General features: G+C 37.0%; 1 protein-coding gene across 4 annotated transcripts in view; it reads right to left on the bottom strand.

The window, feature by feature from the left end:
- Window positions 1–21,729, bottom strand: part of SNX24 (sorting nexin 24) — a 230,331-nt gene that overhangs the window by 73,431 nt on the left and 135,171 nt on the right. For all 4 annotated transcript variants that reach the window (XM_072597167.1, XM_072597169.1, XM_072597168.1 and 1 more), the window contains one exon: window positions 9,868–9,972. In XM_072597167.1, coding sequence (XP_072453268.1) covers window positions 9,868–9,972 — 105 coding nt within the window. The remainder of the gene's footprint in view (window positions 1–9,867; window positions 9,973–21,729) is intronic.

The following is a 21,729-nucleotide window of genomic DNA, read 5'->3' as shown; positions in this document are numbered from 1 at the left end:
ACCTTCTGAGCAAAAAAAAAAAAAAATAAGCTGTTATATTCTCTTACTTCTAAGTTTCTTCTCCACAGAGGCAATTTCATGTATTGGAAAGAACACTGAGTTTAGAGTCATAAGACGTGCGTTAGAATCTTGGTTCTGATACCCAGTAATTGTGTGACCCTGGGCAAATCATTTAAAATCTCTGGGCTTCAGTCTGCTTATCTGAAAAAATGTGAGTGGGTAAGCTAGACAATCTCTAAGGACCTATCCAAAGGAAAAATCTATAAAAGAGAGAGAATTTGTGATTTCTCTTTTACGTTAATAACTAATTATTAACTGAGATTAAGATTTTACCTTTCTATTTCCTCATTCAGAAACGAATCCTATTATCAGCCAGTCTTACAAGGACATTGCTGATAGATGAGATTACCCAAATCGTTGGGGTACATACTTGGGTAGAACCCTCCCCAACTGAAAACCTTACCAAGAAAATCTAATCTAGGTGAATTCCGGTCCATTGTACTTCATTTGAGCAAGCTTGGCAGAAGCTGTCTATGAAAATTCAAATAAGAGTGACATCAAAATCCCATCCTCTAGCCCCTCGTTAGAACAGGTCCACCTCCTATTGTAACATTCATTCTCTCATTAATTTTTAACCTATCAAAACTGACTTCTGCCTACTGGGAATACCCACTCTTCCAAGGGCATATAAATGTTGAAATGTCTCTGATTCATCTTTGGTTTATGAGAGAAAGCCAAATGACCATTTTATTATTTGTTAGCCATAATTAACACAATTATTAATAACCCAGAAACTACTTCTAACTTTTAGTGTCACAAAAGCCCAAAAAATCTAAGTCTTGCACATGTGCATAATATCTACATATTCAATCCTAACCATTTAAATGTTTATACATTTGTGTTGCTTAGTTGTTTTTCAGTTGTGTCCAAATCATCGTGACCCCTTCTGGGATTTTCCTGACAAAAAAAGAAAAAGGGAATGGTTTGCCATTTCCTTCTCTACCTCATTTTACAGATGAAGAAACTGGGGCACACTAGGTTAAGTAACTTGCCCAGGGTCATACAGCTAAGTGGATTTTAACTTAAGTCTTCCTGACTCCAGGCCTGGCACTCTATCCACTATACCAGTTATCTGCCCTTACTTTAAATATATGTATATACATATACAATGAGACACACACAAAACACTCATATATATATGCTAGAAGAATTCTATGTTTCTTTGTCTCTGCCTCTGTCTTTCTCTCCTATATCATATATATGTAGACACATCCACAGAAGCTCCTATAGAATAAAAAGTCATGGGAATTTCATATATTGATGAAATCATTGTCCAATATACACAGATGCATAAACGTGTGTATGTATATCTAAGAAGAATTATGAGTTCATACTGCTACAGGTGGGAGAAAGAGAAATCTCTCTCCTTTGTTCCTCAGTCTTGAAAAATGGGCATTGCTGAAAGCTCCTCTCTCCCTCTAGTAGGCCTCACCTACTCTCTTGATGAACTCTCCACTTAGGGATTTCTCTGGGCATGCTAGAGGAGAAAAATGAAAAAAACGGCCACGCGACCAAAACAGAAACCCAGTCCCACTGGTTAGCCAAACTGCTATTTTTAACCTCATGGATTGTTTGTGGGGTCATTTGTCTATTTTGGGCTAGGCAGACCTTGCTTGGATCCATGCTTTCTATGCTCTGCTTTGGAAAGTTTATGAAATCAAGATAAGTTAAGCATTTATAAAGCTTTTAATCTGTGCAAGTCAATATGTTAAATGCTGAGGATAAATATCTAGACTCTGATTTTAAAATATATTCAGTATCTAAACTTGTTTCTTAAAATAAGGAATATCACCTTTAGAGAAACTTAGATAAAGTTAAATCACTTGGGTAAATAAAAGAAAACTTGCAGTATCATATTTCTATATATTTAAATCTCTTGGGGATGCTATGTTATACAGCTGTAAACCTTAGAGTATCACACAATCTCTAGGCAACCAAAGTTTCAGAGGGCCCCAAAATGAATGAAAGACAAATAGTGGGCACAATTAGGTCAAATGGGACGTCAAAATCAGAAAAAGGAGTGGGCCAGGCACAGGGCAGGAGTGATAATAGATGAAGACCTTAAATGACCCCTGACATCCAGGAAATGTAAGAAGACCAAAGGAAGGACTCTGGTATGCTGGGATAGCTGTCTGCTCAAGACTAAGAAATGTTATATATAGAAATTGAACACAATGAGAAGTCAGAGACCACAACATCAATGAAAAGAATTTAAAGTAATGAATTTCAAAACCAAATATTTACCAACCACCTAATATGTGCAATGAACTATGCCAGGCCCTGGAGATGTCAAAAGAAAATGAAACAACGCACGTCCTCAAGGATTTCACTGATCGTTAAGTATCCTTACCAATAATGATCAAAGATCTACGTGTCAAATTCCTGAGGAGCAGTTTGGGTTTTCCTGATTGAGAAACCTATTCCAAATGAAACAAAGTTATATGGATCCTGACCAGACACCCTAGAAACATGTATGCACAAAAGAACCTAAAAACAGCTTCAAACAATGATGGATTTAAGTTATTACCAGATCCAAAAAAGATGGATGGCAGTCTGCTTTTCGTAATCTACATCATCATCTAGATCTATTTAAAGATATGTGATACACTAACAAACTTAGTTAACATTTCGATAAAATCAGTAAAATAATCTGCCCCTGTTACACTGAGTCTGTATCGATCAATAAAATCACTTGTACAAGGAAAGTACTGTTAAGTACTGACAATTCTAGCCATTAATATTATTTAACACACTGTGCACAGTCTTTAATGAGGACAAAGAACAGTTTGTCTCTTTATACTTACTGCATCCATAATACTACTGTGACAGACTTTCTACAGTATTTTCATACTATCCAAACTCTATAATACTTTTTTTTTACCTAAGTACCTATGGATTCATCAATTATTTTAGCTATTGTTTAAAAACAATCCTTTGAAGGGACAGAATCTGCATTTTTAAATATGTTTTTACTCTAAAAAGCAAACTAAGAAATTTGAGAACTCAAATTTCAAAACTCTGAGTATAAAGGTTTGAATATACAAAAGAGAGTCTGAACTTTCCCTAAAGCATTCATCATTTAGTCAATCCCTTTATCAAATTATATTATATATATATTTATAATATATATTATAAAATTATCAAAATATTTTAAAAGTCTCATTATCTACAAGAGATCATGTATAGCTAGGTATAGACACATGAGTACTTTTAGACAGAAAATTAGAGAGTAAAGATGGAGGAAAATGTGGGAAAGGATAAAAATTATTGTTTATGAATTAATTATCAGGATAATGATATTTAATCAGGCCTAACTCAAGTCAGTACAATGAGTCAGGCTCAGCAATAAAACACTCATAGACCACATCTTGAAATAAATATGACTTTGCTTATATAACAAATTATTTAAAAGACTCCCTTTGCCTCTGTGAATTCACCAAGGTAAGTAATGGTGGGTCAGAAATATGTCTCACAGATTCAACCACTTTCAGATCAAAGTAAGCAAAGGACTACACTGGCACAATGTTTGCTGATGTCTGGTCCAGTGTCTACTCCTCTGGGGCCCAAATAATGTCACTGGGACCAATGCCTCTGTGCAGGGATTACCCATCACTCCTAGGGTCTGGTTACTACCTACTCTACTGTTGCCTGTGCATCACCAAGGCAATAACCACAGCACTGGGGGTGACTACGAATATGCCTGCTTAGCTCTCAATTGCAAAGTATAACAGACTCTCCACAGAGAAGGCAGAAGAAAAACATTTGTTCCAACACCAGAAAGCCAACTCCCAAAACCAGAAAGTCAAATCCATCATAGTAGCCAAGAAATCAATACACATTACACGCAGGGAGCAAAGCCATTCAAAGCCTCCTCCTCTGCTCCTTCCCCCACCCCAGGGACCTTCCCACAAACAAACACTCAGGAGCCTAAGCTGTGGCTGCCAGCTCTGACTAGCCTGACTAAGCTCTGCTCCACCCTTCCTGTTCTACCCACTCAGCAAGATCCTCTCACCACATGACTTAGGCTTCCATGTGGTTTAAGCAGGTCACAAGGGCCTATTCGTGAATGGGAAAGATGTTCCCATTTCAGCCTGCAGTAATGTCCTACATTACAGTGTATGGTTATTTGGAGCCCCATGCTGTCCATTCTGTTAGGGCTACAATTGGAAGAACGTCATGGTTGGTATCTGAGTGCTAGCCCTCCAAAGCCAGGTTAAGTGATGCTTTCCTATACTTTGTCCCAAAGATGCCCTCCTAACCCAGGACCTGAGTACACCCCCTCCCAATCGGATCATGTGTTAGCTCAGATGCTACCACTACTGGGGCTGAGGCCTGCCTGGGGCCCCTCATCCCACATCAAGCCCACAAGGAAAGTTACTGTTCAAAGGAGAAAGAGTGGAAACTGTCCATCCTTTAAACTTTTAAAACTGATGAGACTTTTACTGTCTTCAGCAAATCAGCTGGGGTTCATTGAGCACATTTGTTCATGTTCCTAATTCCAGAAGCATCTCCAGACTCCTGGTGGAAAAAAAGCATTGTCTTTTCAAACTCTCTCCCAACGCTTTCAACCAAAAAGTCCCCAACTAGTCCATACAGCAGTTCCCCCAGGCTTCCCACCAGTCACTTTAAAAAGTTCTAAGTAGTTCCTTCAGTACAGTTTTTGGATAAGCCCAAAATTCTAGTCTTCAAATTAGGCCCAAACCCACAACCGCTTCTGAGCCTGGGGATCACAACTCCCAAATAAAAAAATCAAGCCGCACAACAAAGAGTTTGTGGCATTTACCATCTTTAGATCGTGGTCCTTAAAGACACAAAATATATTCATATCTGTGTCTAGTTGCTGAATGCTCACAGACAGTGGGAATTTTTCTCATGGCATGTGCCAAGCATCATCAAGTACACAAAGACCACTTTGGAATTCAACTTATTCTGTATTATCCTTCCTCCATTTCCAACCCTAGACTACTAAGCATCACCTGTGTTCTAGTCTGGGCCTGACTGAGGTCAATTTGGCACATCATTTCTGCAATGGGAGTAAAATGAGACCCGGTAGATCCTCTAACAAAAAAAGGATATTTACACAGACCTAGCATAGAAAGGATACTGAGCAAGGATATAGCACTGATTCACTAGAATATAGCTTCCCTAATCCTTTGTTAGCTATTCATAAGTCTGCTAAGCACTTAATGGAACAGTTACTGATTTCACATTCAGCCTTTTTCTGCTTAGGCCACCAGGAAGGCCACCGTTTCAATGGTCCTAGTCTCAGTCCTCTCAGACAAGAAAGTCTTCAGTAGGATTCTTAAAGGGAAATTTAGACTAGTTTATTTTTTCCTACCATAAAATATATAAATCATACAAATTCCCCAAATCTGATCAATTTTAATGTAGAGTTAATATAACATTTGTTATGTTTTTTATTGCAATCAGAACAAACTGATACATTTGATCTCCATTCATGCATAATAGTCTTATCTGAAATTGTAAAATAGACCTAATATTCAGGAAACTCACAATGCCATCCATATTAGTCAAGGCAAAAACTAGTCCCTTCTGAGATAACATTAAATAATAACTGATGATAGAGTAATAACCATTCATTACAAATGGCAAATTTCAAAACAATAATTATTCCTAAATCTTTTCAGTGGTCAGACATGCTAAAAATATGACTAGAAGACGAGGAAGCTCAGATCAGTTCAAAGGACTAAGATAAAAATGTTTGAAGTCAGAGGAAATGTGTCTGAAGGTCAGTTTTTCTACCTCTATGGCCTTGGGAAAATCAATTCCCTCTGTTGGCCTCAGTTTCCTCAACTGTAAAATGGAGGGTTCAACTCAATGATCAAATTCCTTCCCACTCCAAATCCTATGAAGCAAGTTTACAAGAATCCACTAACTGACCGAATTTAAGAGACATTTTTGCCCTATTATGCATTTTAGATTTTAGATTTGCATGTAGCTTTCAAAAATCATGTTCATTCAGACTAACACAGATATTAAAAACTGGGTGACTATAATTTTTATGACATTGAATGTTTCCTTTGGGGTTACACTTCTTAGAAGTAATATCCTGAAGGATAAAAGGAAGCTGCCTTCAAGTTGAGTGAAGCAGAATATTAATAGAGATGGAAATCTGCCTATGTGTCTTTAGGATGGTTCTAGAAAACTGGTGCCAAATCTGAATAGGAACAAAGACCAAAAAGCCATACTTACGTGACCATGACCTAAGAAACCATTTATTAACAACATCACTGTTCTATTATATTTTCATTTATTTTGGAAAATGTTTTCCAGTCACATTTTAATCTGGCTCAAGTACAGACCATGTGTTTGACACCTCTGCTCTAGAATACCCTGCTCTGAGTTCTCATGGAGACTGAGATAGTTCAGTGGCTGTATTTTGGTACCTTTCTTAACCGTGTGATATCCTGTTATAATAATTAGCTCATTTTAAGCTTCAGGGGTCCATCTGGTCAAGAATTTTAGATAAAAAATTCTGAGTTCCATCACAATTGCTCCAAGCCCACAGTTAGGAAAACTTCCTGACTCACAGGGAGAGAGTGGGCTCTCTGGCTTAAGTCACACTTATAATTCTCTCTAGTTAACCCTTGGTTTCTGTGGTTAAAGCAAAATCCAGTTTATTGGAAATATTTGGTAATAAAGCAGCAGATTATATGGCATTACAGTACTTAAGGATTGAAAATCAATCAATCAAGAAGCATTTAAGCACCTACTATGTGGCAAGCACTTGTTCTAAGCACTGGGAGTACAAAAACAGGCAAAAGGCAGGCCCATCTCTCCTAAGGAAGAGAAGTTAGGTGAGAAGCTGCCCTTTTCCTGGGGCATCCTTCTTCGGGTGTGTGTGCAAGCATCTCCCTTCTCTGAGGCAGCTCAGTCCTCTCTCTTTGCTCCCAGAATCTCCTTTCCTCTCATTCTGGAGATACCTTCTCCCTCTTTGACTGATGAGAGTTAGCACACAAACCCCACCAAGCCCCCTAAGTCCTCTTAAATACTCTTAAGCAGCTTTTGTTCCTATGAAAGAACATGGCCACACAGTGGACTTCGGAGACTCTGAATCCTCTACGTTTCCATTTGCCAAATAGTCTAATATCCTTAATCCTGCTTACTAACCTTCCAGAAAACAATAGCAAGGGGAATTGCATTATTATTTTTAAATTAACTTGCATTTCTGATCCTCTGCGGAGACATTCTTATCACACTGCCTTTTCTCATTTTCCAGAAAGTACATGCACAGATTATCCTGGTATTAAAAACTATTTCCTAAGACTAAGAGAAACTTTGGGCTTAACATCTCAGGGTCTCAGTTTCCTCATCTGTAATTCAATCGGTCAACAAGCATTTATTAAATATTTGCTATGTGTATATGGTACTGGGTATACAAATATATGGAATGAAATAATCTTATCTGGTCAAGAGAGAAGGCCAGATTAGAATATTGCCAGCTCTAATGTTTTATGATTTCTATATGCTATTTAAAAAACTAGAAAATATGTGTTTCTGTATTTCCCTGATATAGCTGTCATATACTTAAGTGTCTTTCAATCAGGTTTTTATATAAGAACCATGGCTGGTTCTTAGCTCTTAAATAAAGTATGATTTCTTTCCTATGGGAAATGATATCCTCTATTGTTCACAGTTATTCCCTCTTCCTTTTTATCCATCCTTCTGGAATTCAGAACAGTATTCAGAACATGTATCAGAATTACTAGCGAGATGAAAGACACCCTAAGAATCCAGCAGCAGCATTTACCTTGTGTTATAGGAGGAATGAAACTAGATTATTTCCTAGAAAATAAGCAATAAAAGACACTGAAAAGGGAGAAGCCTGATGAAGAGGTAGAGCTCTGTTATCCATTTCAACTCCACGTGGACTTTCCACAATTATAGCTCTGGCTCTGCGCTCTTATGCCCACTCCTACAAAGACTCTAAAGGTGTTGCCAATGCTGCTATTAAGGCTGATGATCTAGTCAACAATGCAGATGATAGGGACTTACAGAACTTGTGACAAATGGGTCTGGTACCGATCAGACTGAGTCTAGTGTGATGACATTACCTACCCTTAAAGATAACATTCCCTTGTCCTAAATCTAGATTAAAGAAAGAAGCAGCTGCCCCAACTTCTCTCTTGTGTGAGGGGAAGTGTTTGGAGCGAACAGTCCTCTGTGGATACCTGCCTAAGTACATGCATTGCTCCTTGCCCCAAGACGGTCAGTTCACTCCTTCTCTACCAATTTCCCGTTGTTACATGGTACACAGATAAACTCTGTGGTAAATTTTATACCAGCCACACCAAAAGATATCTGGAAGAATGAGTCTGCCTGGGAAGGCAAAGCTGAAGATATATTTAGCCTCAGAGAAGAGGTGGCAAAGTGATGAATGCCCCTTTGGGAAATCACAAACCTTTTCAGTCACTGCAATCATACTCATTAGCCAGCCCGAAGCTGATTTACAGGAAGGAGTATAAATAGAGAAAGTTTGATAACCAGAAGCCAAGCAAAAATACCCTAAACTAGAGAAGAACAGGCGCAAATAGGAGCCAACCTGAAATAAAGAAGGAGAGATGGCTTTCTGTAACTCCTTTTGGATTTCTTGATGGTATTTACATGGGTTTTCCCCTAGATACAGCAGCTTGGATGAGGACTTACAGGATGAAGGACTCCCTCTGGCACCTTCACCAACTAGCATTTACGTTACAAATGGAGGCCATCGTCCAAGGAGTCATGATTAATCTCACATTAGGAGATCAGTCAGTTTGACACTTACATGTGTAGGGGCAAATCTAATTCCTTTGATCATATCCCAAATTCAAATGACAATTTCATAAATAGTGTCCACCATGTTGTAACTCTTAGGCTAACTTCAGCCCTAAAGTATGGTGCCTAGACTAACCATCCACCCTAAGAACTTGGGTAATTCTTTTCTCTTTAATTTCTCAAGCTTCTTTGCCGTAACCTCTTGTTTCCTTTTTTACTTACTAATAACCACAGGTGATCCCTTCACTCACCTTAAAGTTTATTCTTCATATATTTTCTAGTAATATATAGGATCTTAACCCCCCAAAATACACTCAAAGTTCAAAACTTTTGGATCTGGAGACAGAAGATGTAAATTTAAATCTTGGCTGTGCTATTTATTGCCTCAGTGACCCTAATCTATGTAATGAAGGAGACAGACTAACTCTACATCCGTGTTCTTATGATAATTTCCCATGGGAAGGAATGGATATTTCACCATGGCTCTCCATCAGAGTGGTTTCAGTGGGTCAAGCTGACAACAAGAAGACCTATGTCACTCATTCTCTTCTAATATCCTGCACTCTGGTTATAACAACCAGGCCTCAGCTGAAAATGGACAAATCTTCACATCCTCTAAACGATTACATACACATTCACATCTGTCTTTATATGAGGATCAGGGTTCTAATGAAATTAGGAAATTATTCACTAAAAAGATGATTTAAAATTAAAAATGAATAAAAATTGAATAGACTGTCTTTCTTCTCATTTATGATCATCTAAATGTCATTTTATCCTTCTCTGAACTAAAGGTAATAAGAAAGTAACATCATCTCCAATCTCTAAAATTATCATTTCTGGAATATAAAAACTACATTTTTTATACTTCCATTCTCATTTCTTAGTAATATGGGAGAATACCAAGTCAAATTATTTTTAATTACTTTTTTCATGGGGACAACACTTTCATATTAATAAGTGATACAGTGAATAATTCACAGTGTAAATTACTGCTTCCCACAATTTGTAAAAGTTGAAAAGACACCTTACCTGTAAATAGGCTTCCAAACCTTGTCGTCGCTGCTCCAAGACTTTTGGGACCCAATTTCTAACATGTTTGGAAGGAATTTCTGGAGTTTTTATACATTTCTTGAGCTATAAAGGCAGAGAATGATTTTTTAAGATTTGCAGAAAATGATCAAAAATTTTGAAGACAATGTTGAAACAAATTCTACAAAAATGAGGTATGATAAAAAATAAATCAGACATAAAAGATTGATATAATACAGGTCTATTTAAAAGTTCTGCCCCAGACTTATATGAACTGATGCAAAGTGAAGTGAGTAGAACCAGAATATTTTACACAATAAAAGCAATATTGTAACAATGATCAACGATGAAAGACATAACCACTCTAATCAAGGCAATGATCCAAGACAATTTCAAAAGACCCAGGATGCATCTATCTCCAGAGAGAACTGATGAACTGAGTGCAGACTGAAGCATACTTTGTTTAACTTTATTGTTCTTGTGTGTGTGTGTGTGTGTGTGTGTCTTCTTCACAACATGGCTAATAGGGATATGTTTTGCATGATTTCACATATATAACTGATATCCTAATGCTTGCCTCTCAAGGGGTAGGGGGGAAGGAAAGAATCTGGAACTCAAAATTTTAAAAAATGAATGCTAAAAAATTTTTACATGTTATTGGGAAATACTTAAAAAAAACTTATTTAAAAAATAAAAAAGTATTCTCCTAAACATACTTCTTTTTTATATACTTCTCAAGTGATAGAGATTTTATTACATGCTCTTTTAATGTTTTATAATAGTACATATGTTAAGCATGTGACCATTTTTCCCAAAATATTTTAAACAAAGTGAAGTAGGTGAACTAATCTAAAACTGCAAAGATGTGAATAGTTCCTTGATCAAACAATATGAGAATTTGCTTATGTAAATGAATTTGTTAGAACTATAACTTATTTTACATATTTTGAAAAAAGTAGAGCCAAATGTTGTCTTCAATAACACATGACTGGGAAGGCTTAATAATACACTATGCCATCCCATTTGGAGATCATTCACAGAGGAATAAACTAAAAAACCACAGAAACGATCCATCTCAATTCCTAAGAATCAACTGAAAATATTCAACGAAAACTGAATGGTCCTTTCAAGAGACCGATGATGAAACCTCTTTTCAGCCTTTTGGCAGCTAATGGACTGAAGGCATAGCCTGATTACAGGTATTTTCAGGCATGGCAAAAGTATAGGTTTGTTTTGCTTACTTACGTGTATTTGTTTCAGGGGAAGGTTTCTGCTTGGGAGCTGGGGGATGGTGATTAGTGGGTAGTGACAGAAAAAAGAGCATCAATAAATCATTTTTAAGTGCACAGAAGAAAAAAGAAGTATATGAGACACTGAAGAAATTTTGATTAAATAGTTAAATTTAATATATTCATACATTATCTTTCTAAAAGCTGTATATAACAAATTTAGTTTCTTATGTAATCCTTTTTTGTTTTCTTCATATGATAAAAAGTGTTTATTAAGATTATTTTAAAAAGAAAAAAATAAATGAAGTTTTCAAGCCAAAGTTTTCAGGGCTTTATGGGAAAGTATAGTTTGAAAAGAAATGGCCTAAAGAGGAAAGAGAAACTATTTCAACTATCAAAAATTCTCATTATCCTCATTAAAATTATCCTCATTAAAAAAACCAAGAAACATTATGAAATAAAACAAAGTGAGGAAAATAGACTGAATTAAAGAGTACACTCTAAATGTAACAGAATATGAGGAAAAAAGGATGAAAATGAATGAACAAAAAATTCTGATGGTGACTCAGAACAAATGAAAATGTAATGTGTTACTTGATGTTTTAAAATTAATAAATGTAAATAAATAGTTAGAAAAACAAAACAAAAAAACAAAAAACAAAAAAATCTGATCTTAATGTTCTAATTAAAAATATGAAAACTCTACTTAATATGTCAGTATGTGATTCTTTGCTCTACATCCAAAGAATCAGCATGCAATAATGATTTAAAAATTTAACATTATGTCTTCAATAAACTAAAAATATGATTCATTCACAACATTATATTGTAAACTTGCTTTTCAAAACACTTTATAACAAAATAAAAAATGGAATTTTTTGGTGCTGTATGTCATTCTTTTTGCTTGATACTGCCTCTGAGAAAATATGGAGAGAAACACAAGGACAAACTCAAAATCAACTTTGACATGCCTGCCCACAGGGGATTGAGAATTTACATTTTGTCTCTGAACTGATCGAGTTGTTTCTGAAGCAAAAAGCAAAACCAACAAAGCCAAATCATTATGAAAACAGTTATTACAATTCAAAAGGAATTTTCAATTTCATAATAAATTTCTTTTAAAAGTAATAAATTACAACTCAGATAATGTTTAAGAATGGGAAATCAAGTCTTTCTACATTATGTCAAAGCTATAGCATAAAAAACATTTTCTCTCTATTTATGAGTCAAGAATACTGAGGAAGCTATCATCAAATAGCTACTGGGATGACAGCATTTGTAGGTGAGTAATGAATTGCTTTAGATGAAAAAAAGACAAACTTGAAACAATATAAGTTTCCAATAGGGCTCAGCTACTTATAAGATAAATACTCCATTGCTACTCTACTGATGATCAACTGTCTGGATTATACTGTGATCCTGTTGTATAACTTTTACCATCCATTTGGATGACCAAAAGATATACAAGATATTTATACAAACACAACCCTATTTTATCACGGTGATTAATCTGTATTATTTTTAGGCAATATTACATCTGTTCTATGAAATACACATCTGTTTTGTGAAATACCTTTTTGCTACAAACCTTGACTTAAAAGATAATTTGGCTATACTTAATCATTTTCCAAAATTTGATTAAAAATACTTTCTTTTGTGGACACAGAATGATACATATAAATAGGTTTAAGAAGAATTCATATAAAATATGGTTGATAAATCCAAATCAGGAAATTAAGGATAAAGAGAAAAATGAGGATATTTGGAGTTTAAGGCTAATGATGACATTATGGAAGGAAACTAAATTTTCCTCAGTGTTACTTACTGTCAGAGACAGAATACTTGGTTAACTGGTCTGACCTAGAATGGCATTTCTTGGGTTCTTTCATAATTCATTTTTCACTAAGTGAAATGCAAGAAATTCATTATTTTATTATTGATTATGTGCTGGGTACTCATAGAAAAATGACTGCAGTCAATATTAAGATAAATAACAATAGTTCAAATCACCAGTTAAAACCTCTATGAAAAGAACTAGGTCTGGGAAACAACTATAAACAAAATTGTAGATTATATGAGATTACTACAAATAGTTTGCACCTAAGTCTCCTACAATTGAATACTAAGTTTTCATAGCATACTCTTTCCTAAGCGTGTGTGTACAGAAATAGGGACCTGAATTCCAAACAACAGATTTTCTGGTTTCATTGCAGGATATAAACCCAGGTGAAATGGAAAACTTGGGGGGAAAAGGTTTGTAAGCTTTTCTTTTTTAATGAAAATGAACATATTTTTCCACCTGTTTCTGACATAAATTACAAACTTCAGTATCAGGGAAAATAGTCATGATTCCCAACTTTAAGTCTCTGTATACAACAATTTAACCAGAAATCTACAAATATCAATGAAATTCTCTGCAATTAATTTCCATTGAGAAATATTCAGGAAACCACTGTTATTTGCTCAGCATTACAAATAGGAATTGGTTCATTCTTTGTACTTGTATCCCCAGTGTCTCATACACAGTAGGCATTTAATAAAAACTTCTTGATGGCCTGGTTGACTGAAACATAATGAAAGATACAAAAGAATTATTAGGCAAGGGCTCTATCTCCAAAAAACTTACAGATTCTTTGGGCAGGTAAAACTAGTACTTATGAAACAACTAGAGAACAACTAGATGCCAATGTACTTATATATACTATTGGAATTCAAAGACCAAAGAAGAGACTTCAAGCAAGAAAGACTTCATGGAAGAAATAAGACTTCACTGGGGCTTGAAGACAGAGGAGGATTTAGATAGGTTAAAAGCTGAGGGAAGAACCACTTGGGCTGTGGAAAGCATTAAGAAAGGTGCAAAGACAAATCAGAATGACATGGGGTCAAGTGAAGACACCAGCTTCTCCATAGCAATAGGCATGTTTGGGGAAACTTTGGGAAACAAGGACAGTCAGAGTGAGTCCCTAATATGGAAGGCATTAAATGCCAAGATAAGAAGTATGGACTTAATAAGGAAAGGAATACATTATAAGTTCTTAAGCAAGTGGAGAAAACAATAATGGTAAAATGAAAAGTAGTGTCTTTAGGACAGAAGTTAGCTGAAGTGATGAGGTTCTGAACTAAGAAAAGAGAAGTCATGATTCAGAGCAAGGGATAAATTCAGGCATTTTAAAGGAAGAAACAATAAGGAATATAATATGGTAAAGAAAGGGGAAGAAAAGAAAGTTAAGAAGGAAAAAGTTTTCTGGGCTAATAAAACTTTAAATAAAAATATATTCTATAGGAGAAGACACCTTTAAAATAGTAACTCTAATACAATCAAATAAAAAACATTTTACAAGTACGTAAAATAAAACATTACACATTTCTGGAGAAAACTCTAACAAATTAACAAACGTGCCTTGGCTTCCTTTTAATGTGAACAACAAATACTGAAAGTACTGATGAAAGTGGCCATTGTGAAACTTCTTCAATCTAGGTATTCAACAGAATGTACTTATATAACAATGATGACAGCTCCTCTTCAGCATTAATGACTATTTCCTTAAAAGGCCCTTTACCATCCTGGATGCCCTCCTCCTTTCTAGCTTATCAGTGTCTCTCTAAAACTATAGTGCTCAGAACCCAACATAATACTCCAGATGAAGTCTGATGAAGAATAACCCAGAAGAACTACTCCCTTCTTATACATGGAAGCTACATCTCTTTTAATGTAGCCCAAGATTCCTTTCCCTACCCTTCCCCCTTCCCTTTCCTTCTGTTCCCTTTCCTTTTTTTTGGTAGGCGTATCACAATTATGAATCACTGTTATCTTACAGTCCACAAAACACCCTAAATATCTTTCAAACTTTCATTTAACTATGACGCCCCCTACCCCCAATTTATACCTGTGTGAGGTTGATTTTATATACTCAGGTATGCATTTATGCTTACTGAAACTCATCTTATTAGATTCAGGCAATCAATGCTCCAGCTTGTCAAGACCCATTTGGATCATGACTCTGTCACACAGTGTGTCAGCTCTCCCTCACCTCTCAATTAAGTCTACAAATATGATAAGCATACATACCACTTATGACTTTATACAAAGTCACTGAAAAATTGTTAACCAGCACTGAGCTGTGCATAGGTCCTTGGGGTCCTCTTCCTAGAGATCTCCTGCCAGGCTGACAAGGAACTCGGCCATCCAACCAATTCTGAATCCATTTAACTATACTGTCTTCTAGCCTTTATCCTTCTATCTTCCCCACTAGAACAGTATGAGATCCTTCACAAAAATCTTTGCTATAATATAAATTACACTTATTTCCCCACCTATCAGTTTATTTAGTGCCTCTGTCCGAAAAACAAAAAAGAATTCAATTTCGTCTTGCATGACTATTTTTAAAATAGAATTTTATTGGTAACTTCTGTTTTCACATTTTCTGCATTACATTCCCAAAAAATCATTTCTTATAAGAGAAGATTTCAAGAAAAAAAATTCAGCAAAATCAATCAACACACTAAAAAAGCCTGAAAATATATACAATATTCCATGCCTAAGGATCTGTGTAACCTCTGCAAAGTCATGGGGGCAGGGGAGTGAGAGAGAGTTTCTCATATCTCTTCTTTGGGACCAACTTGGTCTTTGTAATTTTGCAACATTCATTTTTTATTGTTTTGTGCTTGTTTTTCCTCGCATTTGCATTGTGGCAGTCCTGTATCACTGCCTTTTCATGGCAGAGGGGTTTTCATAGCTCAATGAAACTATGAGCTATAATGTGCAGGGTTACCCAAGATGGATAGGTCATAGGGGAGAGTTTTGACAAAAGGCGATTCACTGCAAAAGGAAATGGTAAACCACTCCAGTACCTTTGCCAAGAAAAGCCCATGGATAGTATTAAGGTACTAAAAGATATGACATCAGCTTGGAAGGTGTCCAGAGGCTAGACAGGCCTGGCCTGCTATGGTCCACAGGATCATGAAGAATCAAACATGACTGAAAGACTGAATGGTAGTCACTATGTATATTGTTTACTTCATTCTGTTCACTTGACTTCGTATCACTTCATCTAAGTCTCTCTGTGCTTGTCTGTAAGCACTATATTTGTGATTTCCTACAGAACAGCAATATTATTACCTTCATGTACCACAGCTTGTTTAGCCATTTCCCCAGTCAATGGCATCTACTTTGTTTTCCCACCAAAAGTGTTGCTCTAAATATTCTACATATAGAATCTTTCTTTTTGTCAATGACCTCCTTGGGGTACCTAGTTATGCAATATTTAGGTCAAAGGATATAGACATTTTAGGGACTTTATTTGCTTAATTGCTATCCAGGATGAATTTACTAATTCACAGTTTTAGCAACAACACATTAGTGTGCTTCTCCTTCCACAATCCCTCTATTGTTAACTATTCTCATTTTCTGTCACCTGTGCCAAACATTTTGATGGATGTGAGGTAAAATCTCAAAGTTGCTTTTATTTTAATTTCGGCTATTATTCATGATTTATGGCATTCTTTCATATGGTTGTTAATAGTCTGAAATTCCTTTTGAGAAAACTGCTGATAGCTTTTGACCACCTATTTATTGAGGAATGCTTTTTGGTCTTATATATTTGTTGTATATTATATATTTGTTATATATTAGTTGTCTTTATATACTGAATACCAAATCCTTATCACAGAAAGGCTATCTAAAGATTTTCCCCTAGTTGACTGATTTCTTTATCATAGATGCACTAATTTCATTTGTGCAAAAGCTTTCAATTTCTAGTAATCAAAATAATCTATTTTATCTTTTGTGATTGTTTATATACCTTTTGTTTGGTTAAGAATCTAGCTTCTAGGGGACAGATGGCTATGAAGAGACAGACACTCCAGTGAAAAGGCAGTTTTAGGGAGTGTGACCCCATGTGGCAGAGAGAAGTACTAACTAAAGACCAGCAGTACTAATTTTTATTTTCTTCTCTGCTACGTTTCCTATTGATCTGTCTCATTACCGTAACCACTATTCAAAAGGATGCTATGTGTATTTATGAGGGTACACCTTAGGCATTTCATAAGAAAGTTTTGTACTAGGAGGTGGAGCCAAGATGGCAGAGTAGAAAGACACACATACGCTAGCTCCTAACCCACAGCCCATAAAATATCTGTAAAAAAGAACTCCCAACAAATTCGGGAGCACCAGAAACCGCAGAACAACTGAGCAGAGGAAATTTCTGTTCCCGAGGGACCTGAAAACCTGTCGCGAAAAGTCTGTCCCGCCCTGGACCCGGAGCCGAGTCCAGCCCTGCCTTGGCCCCATGAGCAGATCCCAGCAGGCTTCAGGGACAGAATCTCCAGCGGCCGCGTGGGTCCCTCCACCCACAGGCCCCAAAGGTTGGCAAGAGGGTCTTCTCGGCTTGCCAAGAGGGGAGTGGGGTGCCCCCATAACTCAGGCCCCCTCGGGAGGCAGCAGCGGAGGCGGGAGCAGACAGGGGCTCCCCAAGCAGGCAGGAGCTCAGATCCATTGTTGAAGGTCTCTGCATAAACCCCCTGAGGGAACTGAGTCCCATGTGGTGGCCCTGCCCCCACCTGAGCAGCTGAACTTAATCTCACACTGAATAGCAGCCCTGCCCCCGCCCAAAGCCCTGAGGCTGGGAAGCAGCATTTGAATCTCAGACCCCAAGAGCTGGCTGGGAGGATCTGGAGGCCAAGTGGGTGTGAAGAGGGTGCTCAGAAGTCAAGTCGCTGGCTGTGAAAATGCCCAGAAAAGGGAAAAAAATAAGACTATAGAAGGTTACTTTCTTGGTGAACAGGTATTTCCTCCTTTCCTTTCTGATGAGGAAGAAAAATACTTACCATCAGGGAAAGACACAGAAGTCAAGGCTTCTGTATCCCAGCCCACCCAATGGGCTCGGGCCATGGAAGAGCTCAAAAAGGATTATGAAAATCAAGTTAGAGAGATGGAGGAAAAACTGGGAAGAGAAATGAGAGAAATGCAGGTAAAGAATGAAAAGTAGGTCCACACCCTGCTAAAGGAGACCCAAAAAAATGCTGAAGAAAATAACACCTTGAAAAATAGACTAACTCAACTGGCAAAAGAGATTCAAAAAGCCACTGAGGAGAAGAATGCTTTAAAAAGCAGAATTAGCCAAATGGAAAAGGAGGTTCAAAAGCTCACTGAAGAAAATAGTTCTTTCAAAATTAGAATGGAACAGATGGAGGCCAATGACTTTATGAGAAACCAAGAAATCACAAAACAAAACCAAAAGAATGAAAAAATGGAAGATAATGTGAAATATCTCATTGGAAAAACAACTGACCTGGAAAATAGATCCAGGACAGATAATTTAAAAATTATGGGCCTACCTGAAAGCCATGATCAAAAAAAGAGCCTAGACATCATCTTTCATGAAATTATCAAGGAAAACTGCCCCGAGATTTTAGAATCCGAGGGCAAAATAAGTATTCAAGGAATCCACAGAACACCGCCTGAAAGAGACCCAAAAAGAGAAACTCCTAGGAACATTGTGGCCAAATTCCAGAGTTCCTTGGTCAAGGAGAAAATATTGCAAGCAGCTAGAAAGAAACAATTCAAGTATTGTGGAAATACAATAAGGAGAACACAAGATCTAGCAGCTTCTACATTAAGGGGGTGAAGGGCATGGAATAGGATATTCCAGAAGTCAAAGGAAATAGGACTAAAACCAAGAATCACCTACCCAGCAAAACTGAGTATAATACTTCAGGGGAAAAACTGGTCTTTCAATGAAATAGAGGACTTTCAAGCATTCTTGATGAAAAGACCAGAGCTGAAAAGAAAATTTGACTTTCAAGAACAAGAATGAAGAGAAGCATGAAAAGGTAAACAGTAAAGAGAAGTCATAAGGGACTTACTAAAGTTGAACTGTTTACATTCCTACATGGAAAGACAATATTTGTAACTCTTGAAACTTTTCAGTATCTGGGTACTGGGTGGGATTACACACACACATATGCACACACACACACACATAGAGACAGAGTGCACAGAGTGAATTGAAGAGGATGGGATCATATCTTATGAAATCAAGCAGTGAGAGAGAAATATATTGGGAGGAGAAAGGGAGAAATGGAATGGGGCAAATTATCTCTCATAAAAGAGGCAAGCAAAAGACTTATTAGTGGAGGGAAAAAGAGGGGAGGTGAGAGAAAAACATGAAGTTTACTCTCATCACATTCCACTAAAGGAAGGAATAAAATGCTCACTCATTTTGGTATGAAAACCTATCTTACAATACAGGAAAGTGGGGGAGAAGGGGATAAGCAGGGTGGGGGGGATGATGGAAGGGAGGGCATGGGGAGGAGGGAGCAATTTGAGGTCAACACTCATGGGGAGGGACAGGATCAAAAGAGAGAATAGAAGTAATGGGGGACAGGATAGGATGGAGGGAAAAATAGTTAGTCTTATACAACACAACTATTATGGAAGTCATTTGCAAAACTACACAGATATGGCCTATATTGAATTGCTTGCCTTCCAAAGGGAAGGGGGAGGGAGGGAGGGAGGAAGAGAAGTTGGAACTCAAAGTTTTAGGAACAACTGTCAAGCACTGTTCTTGCTACTAGGAAACAAGAAATACAGGTAAAGGAGTATAGAAAGTTATTTGGCCCTACAGGACAAAAGAGAAAATGGAGACAAGGGCAGAGAGGGATGATAGAAGACAGGGCAGATTGGTGATAGGGGCAATTAGAATGCTTGGTGTTTTGGGGTGGGGGGAGGGGACAAAAGGGGAGAAAATTTGGAACCCAAAATTTTGTGAAAATGAATGTTAAAAGTTAAATAAAAAATAAACAAACAAAAAAAAGAATCTAGCTTCTATCCAAAGCTGCTAATTTTTTCATAGCATCATCTTTAATATTCAGGTCACATATGTCTTTTGAATTTTTTGGTGGAATAAGCCTAATTTCTCCAAAACACCTTCCTACTCTTACCAGCTGTTCTTATAAAATAGGGAATTCTTTCCTAAGGAATCTGTGTGTTGGGGTTATCAAACACTAGGTGACTGAATTCCATGATTTCTGATTCTCCCAATATGATGAAGCCATGGTGCCTTTGACAGTACTACTTATCCTTCTGGATGTTCACCACCCACCTTTTTAATGATTTGTTTTAGAATTTTCTCAGGAATTAGTCCAGTTCATTGACTCATAATTTGCAGACTCTTCCCTTGTCTGAAAATCAAGATATTTGACCATGTCCAATCTTGGGATATTTTTACTTTTCCATAATCTTTCAAATACTATCAACAGTGGCTCAGCAATCACGTCTACAAACTTTCTTGGTACTCAAGGATATACTGCATTTAGGTGGGGTAAATTAATATCAAAGGTACCGAAGGTGTTCTCTCACTATCCCCTTACATATTCTAAATATCAGCTTCATATTACTCGTTTTCTCTCTCATTCCAGAACAATGGGCAATCTCAAGAAAAAGATGACAATAAAACTAAGCATCTATACCTTTTATTGTTATCCCATGTGGGATGCCCCACGGGGCTTAATCCTTCTTTAATCCTCATTTCCAAAGACAGCTTAAAAAAACTTTTTGACAACCCTGACAACTCAATTTCGTACTTCATACTTAGTGCTCTCAACACTATTTTTACAGTACTGTGCCATAGTCCTCTATTCATCCTCCATTACCTGGCCTTTCTTCTATTTTATTTACATTTCTTTAAAAGAAAATCTAAGTTGACTGGTGATCTCCCTTTGCATACACACAGTGGTCTCTTCAGAAAAATACCATTTTTCCTCCTCAGTGGCGTTATTTCCTTTGTATCTTCAGAATTTCGTGCTTGAGCATCTTCCACCCTTCCTGGGTTCACTTCCCTTACAGAATTTTCATCCTTTGGATCCTATCTATCCCTCTTCTGAACCCTTTGAAACCTGTTAATCCTATTATGGCTACAATCCTTTCTCACTATCCTCCCTTCCCCACCCCTCTATCTCTTTATTCTTTCTTCTCATTTTTCTATGGCTAGTTCTGCCTAGAATTTTATATAATGGAGTGCTGCTTTAGTGGCAGGTGAACTAAGGTAATCCTTTAAGAAGAAGGGGACTTTTTTGCTACTGGATGTGTAAGAGGCTTAGCCTGGGGGAAAATGGTAGAGAATTGTACAAAACACCAAGGTAACTGGTTGCTTTGAACCCTGATGAGCTACTACTTATGGGAAAACACTTTGTCTTGGGCTGGAAGAAGACTTGGGTCAAATTCATTCAGGTAGGACCCAGGGTCCCAGCACTCCTAAACCTACACACTAAAGATGTACAAAAATATTTATTGCTCTTTTTTGAGGTGACAAAGTGTGGGATCTAATGGAGATGGGGAATGGCAGGACAAATTATGGTATATAAACGTGATGGAATGCTATTATGCTACAAGAAATGGTGAAGAGGATGGTGTCAGAGAAACCTAGGAAGAATATTATGAATTGATAAAGGGGGGGGTGTGAATAAAACCAACATAACAATTTGTATAATGACAATTATATGCTAAAGGCAAACAACTCCGAAAGAATGAGGGACTCTGATCAGTGTTAACAACCAACCACAATTCCAGAAGGCTAATGAGAAAATATCACCCCAACCTCCTGATGAGTGAGAGACTTGGGAGTGTAGAATCAGA

The sequence above is a fragment of the Notamacropus eugenii genome, chromosome 3 (assembly GCF_028372415.1).
Source record: "Notamacropus eugenii isolate mMacEug1 chromosome 3, mMacEug1.pri_v2, whole genome shotgun sequence".
In the NCBI taxonomy this organism is placed as follows: Eukaryota; Metazoa; Chordata; class Mammalia; order Diprotodontia; family Macropodidae; genus Notamacropus; species Notamacropus eugenii.
The sequence above is the reverse complement of the archived record's forward strand: the minus strand, read 5'-3'. Positions and strand labels throughout refer to the sequence as shown.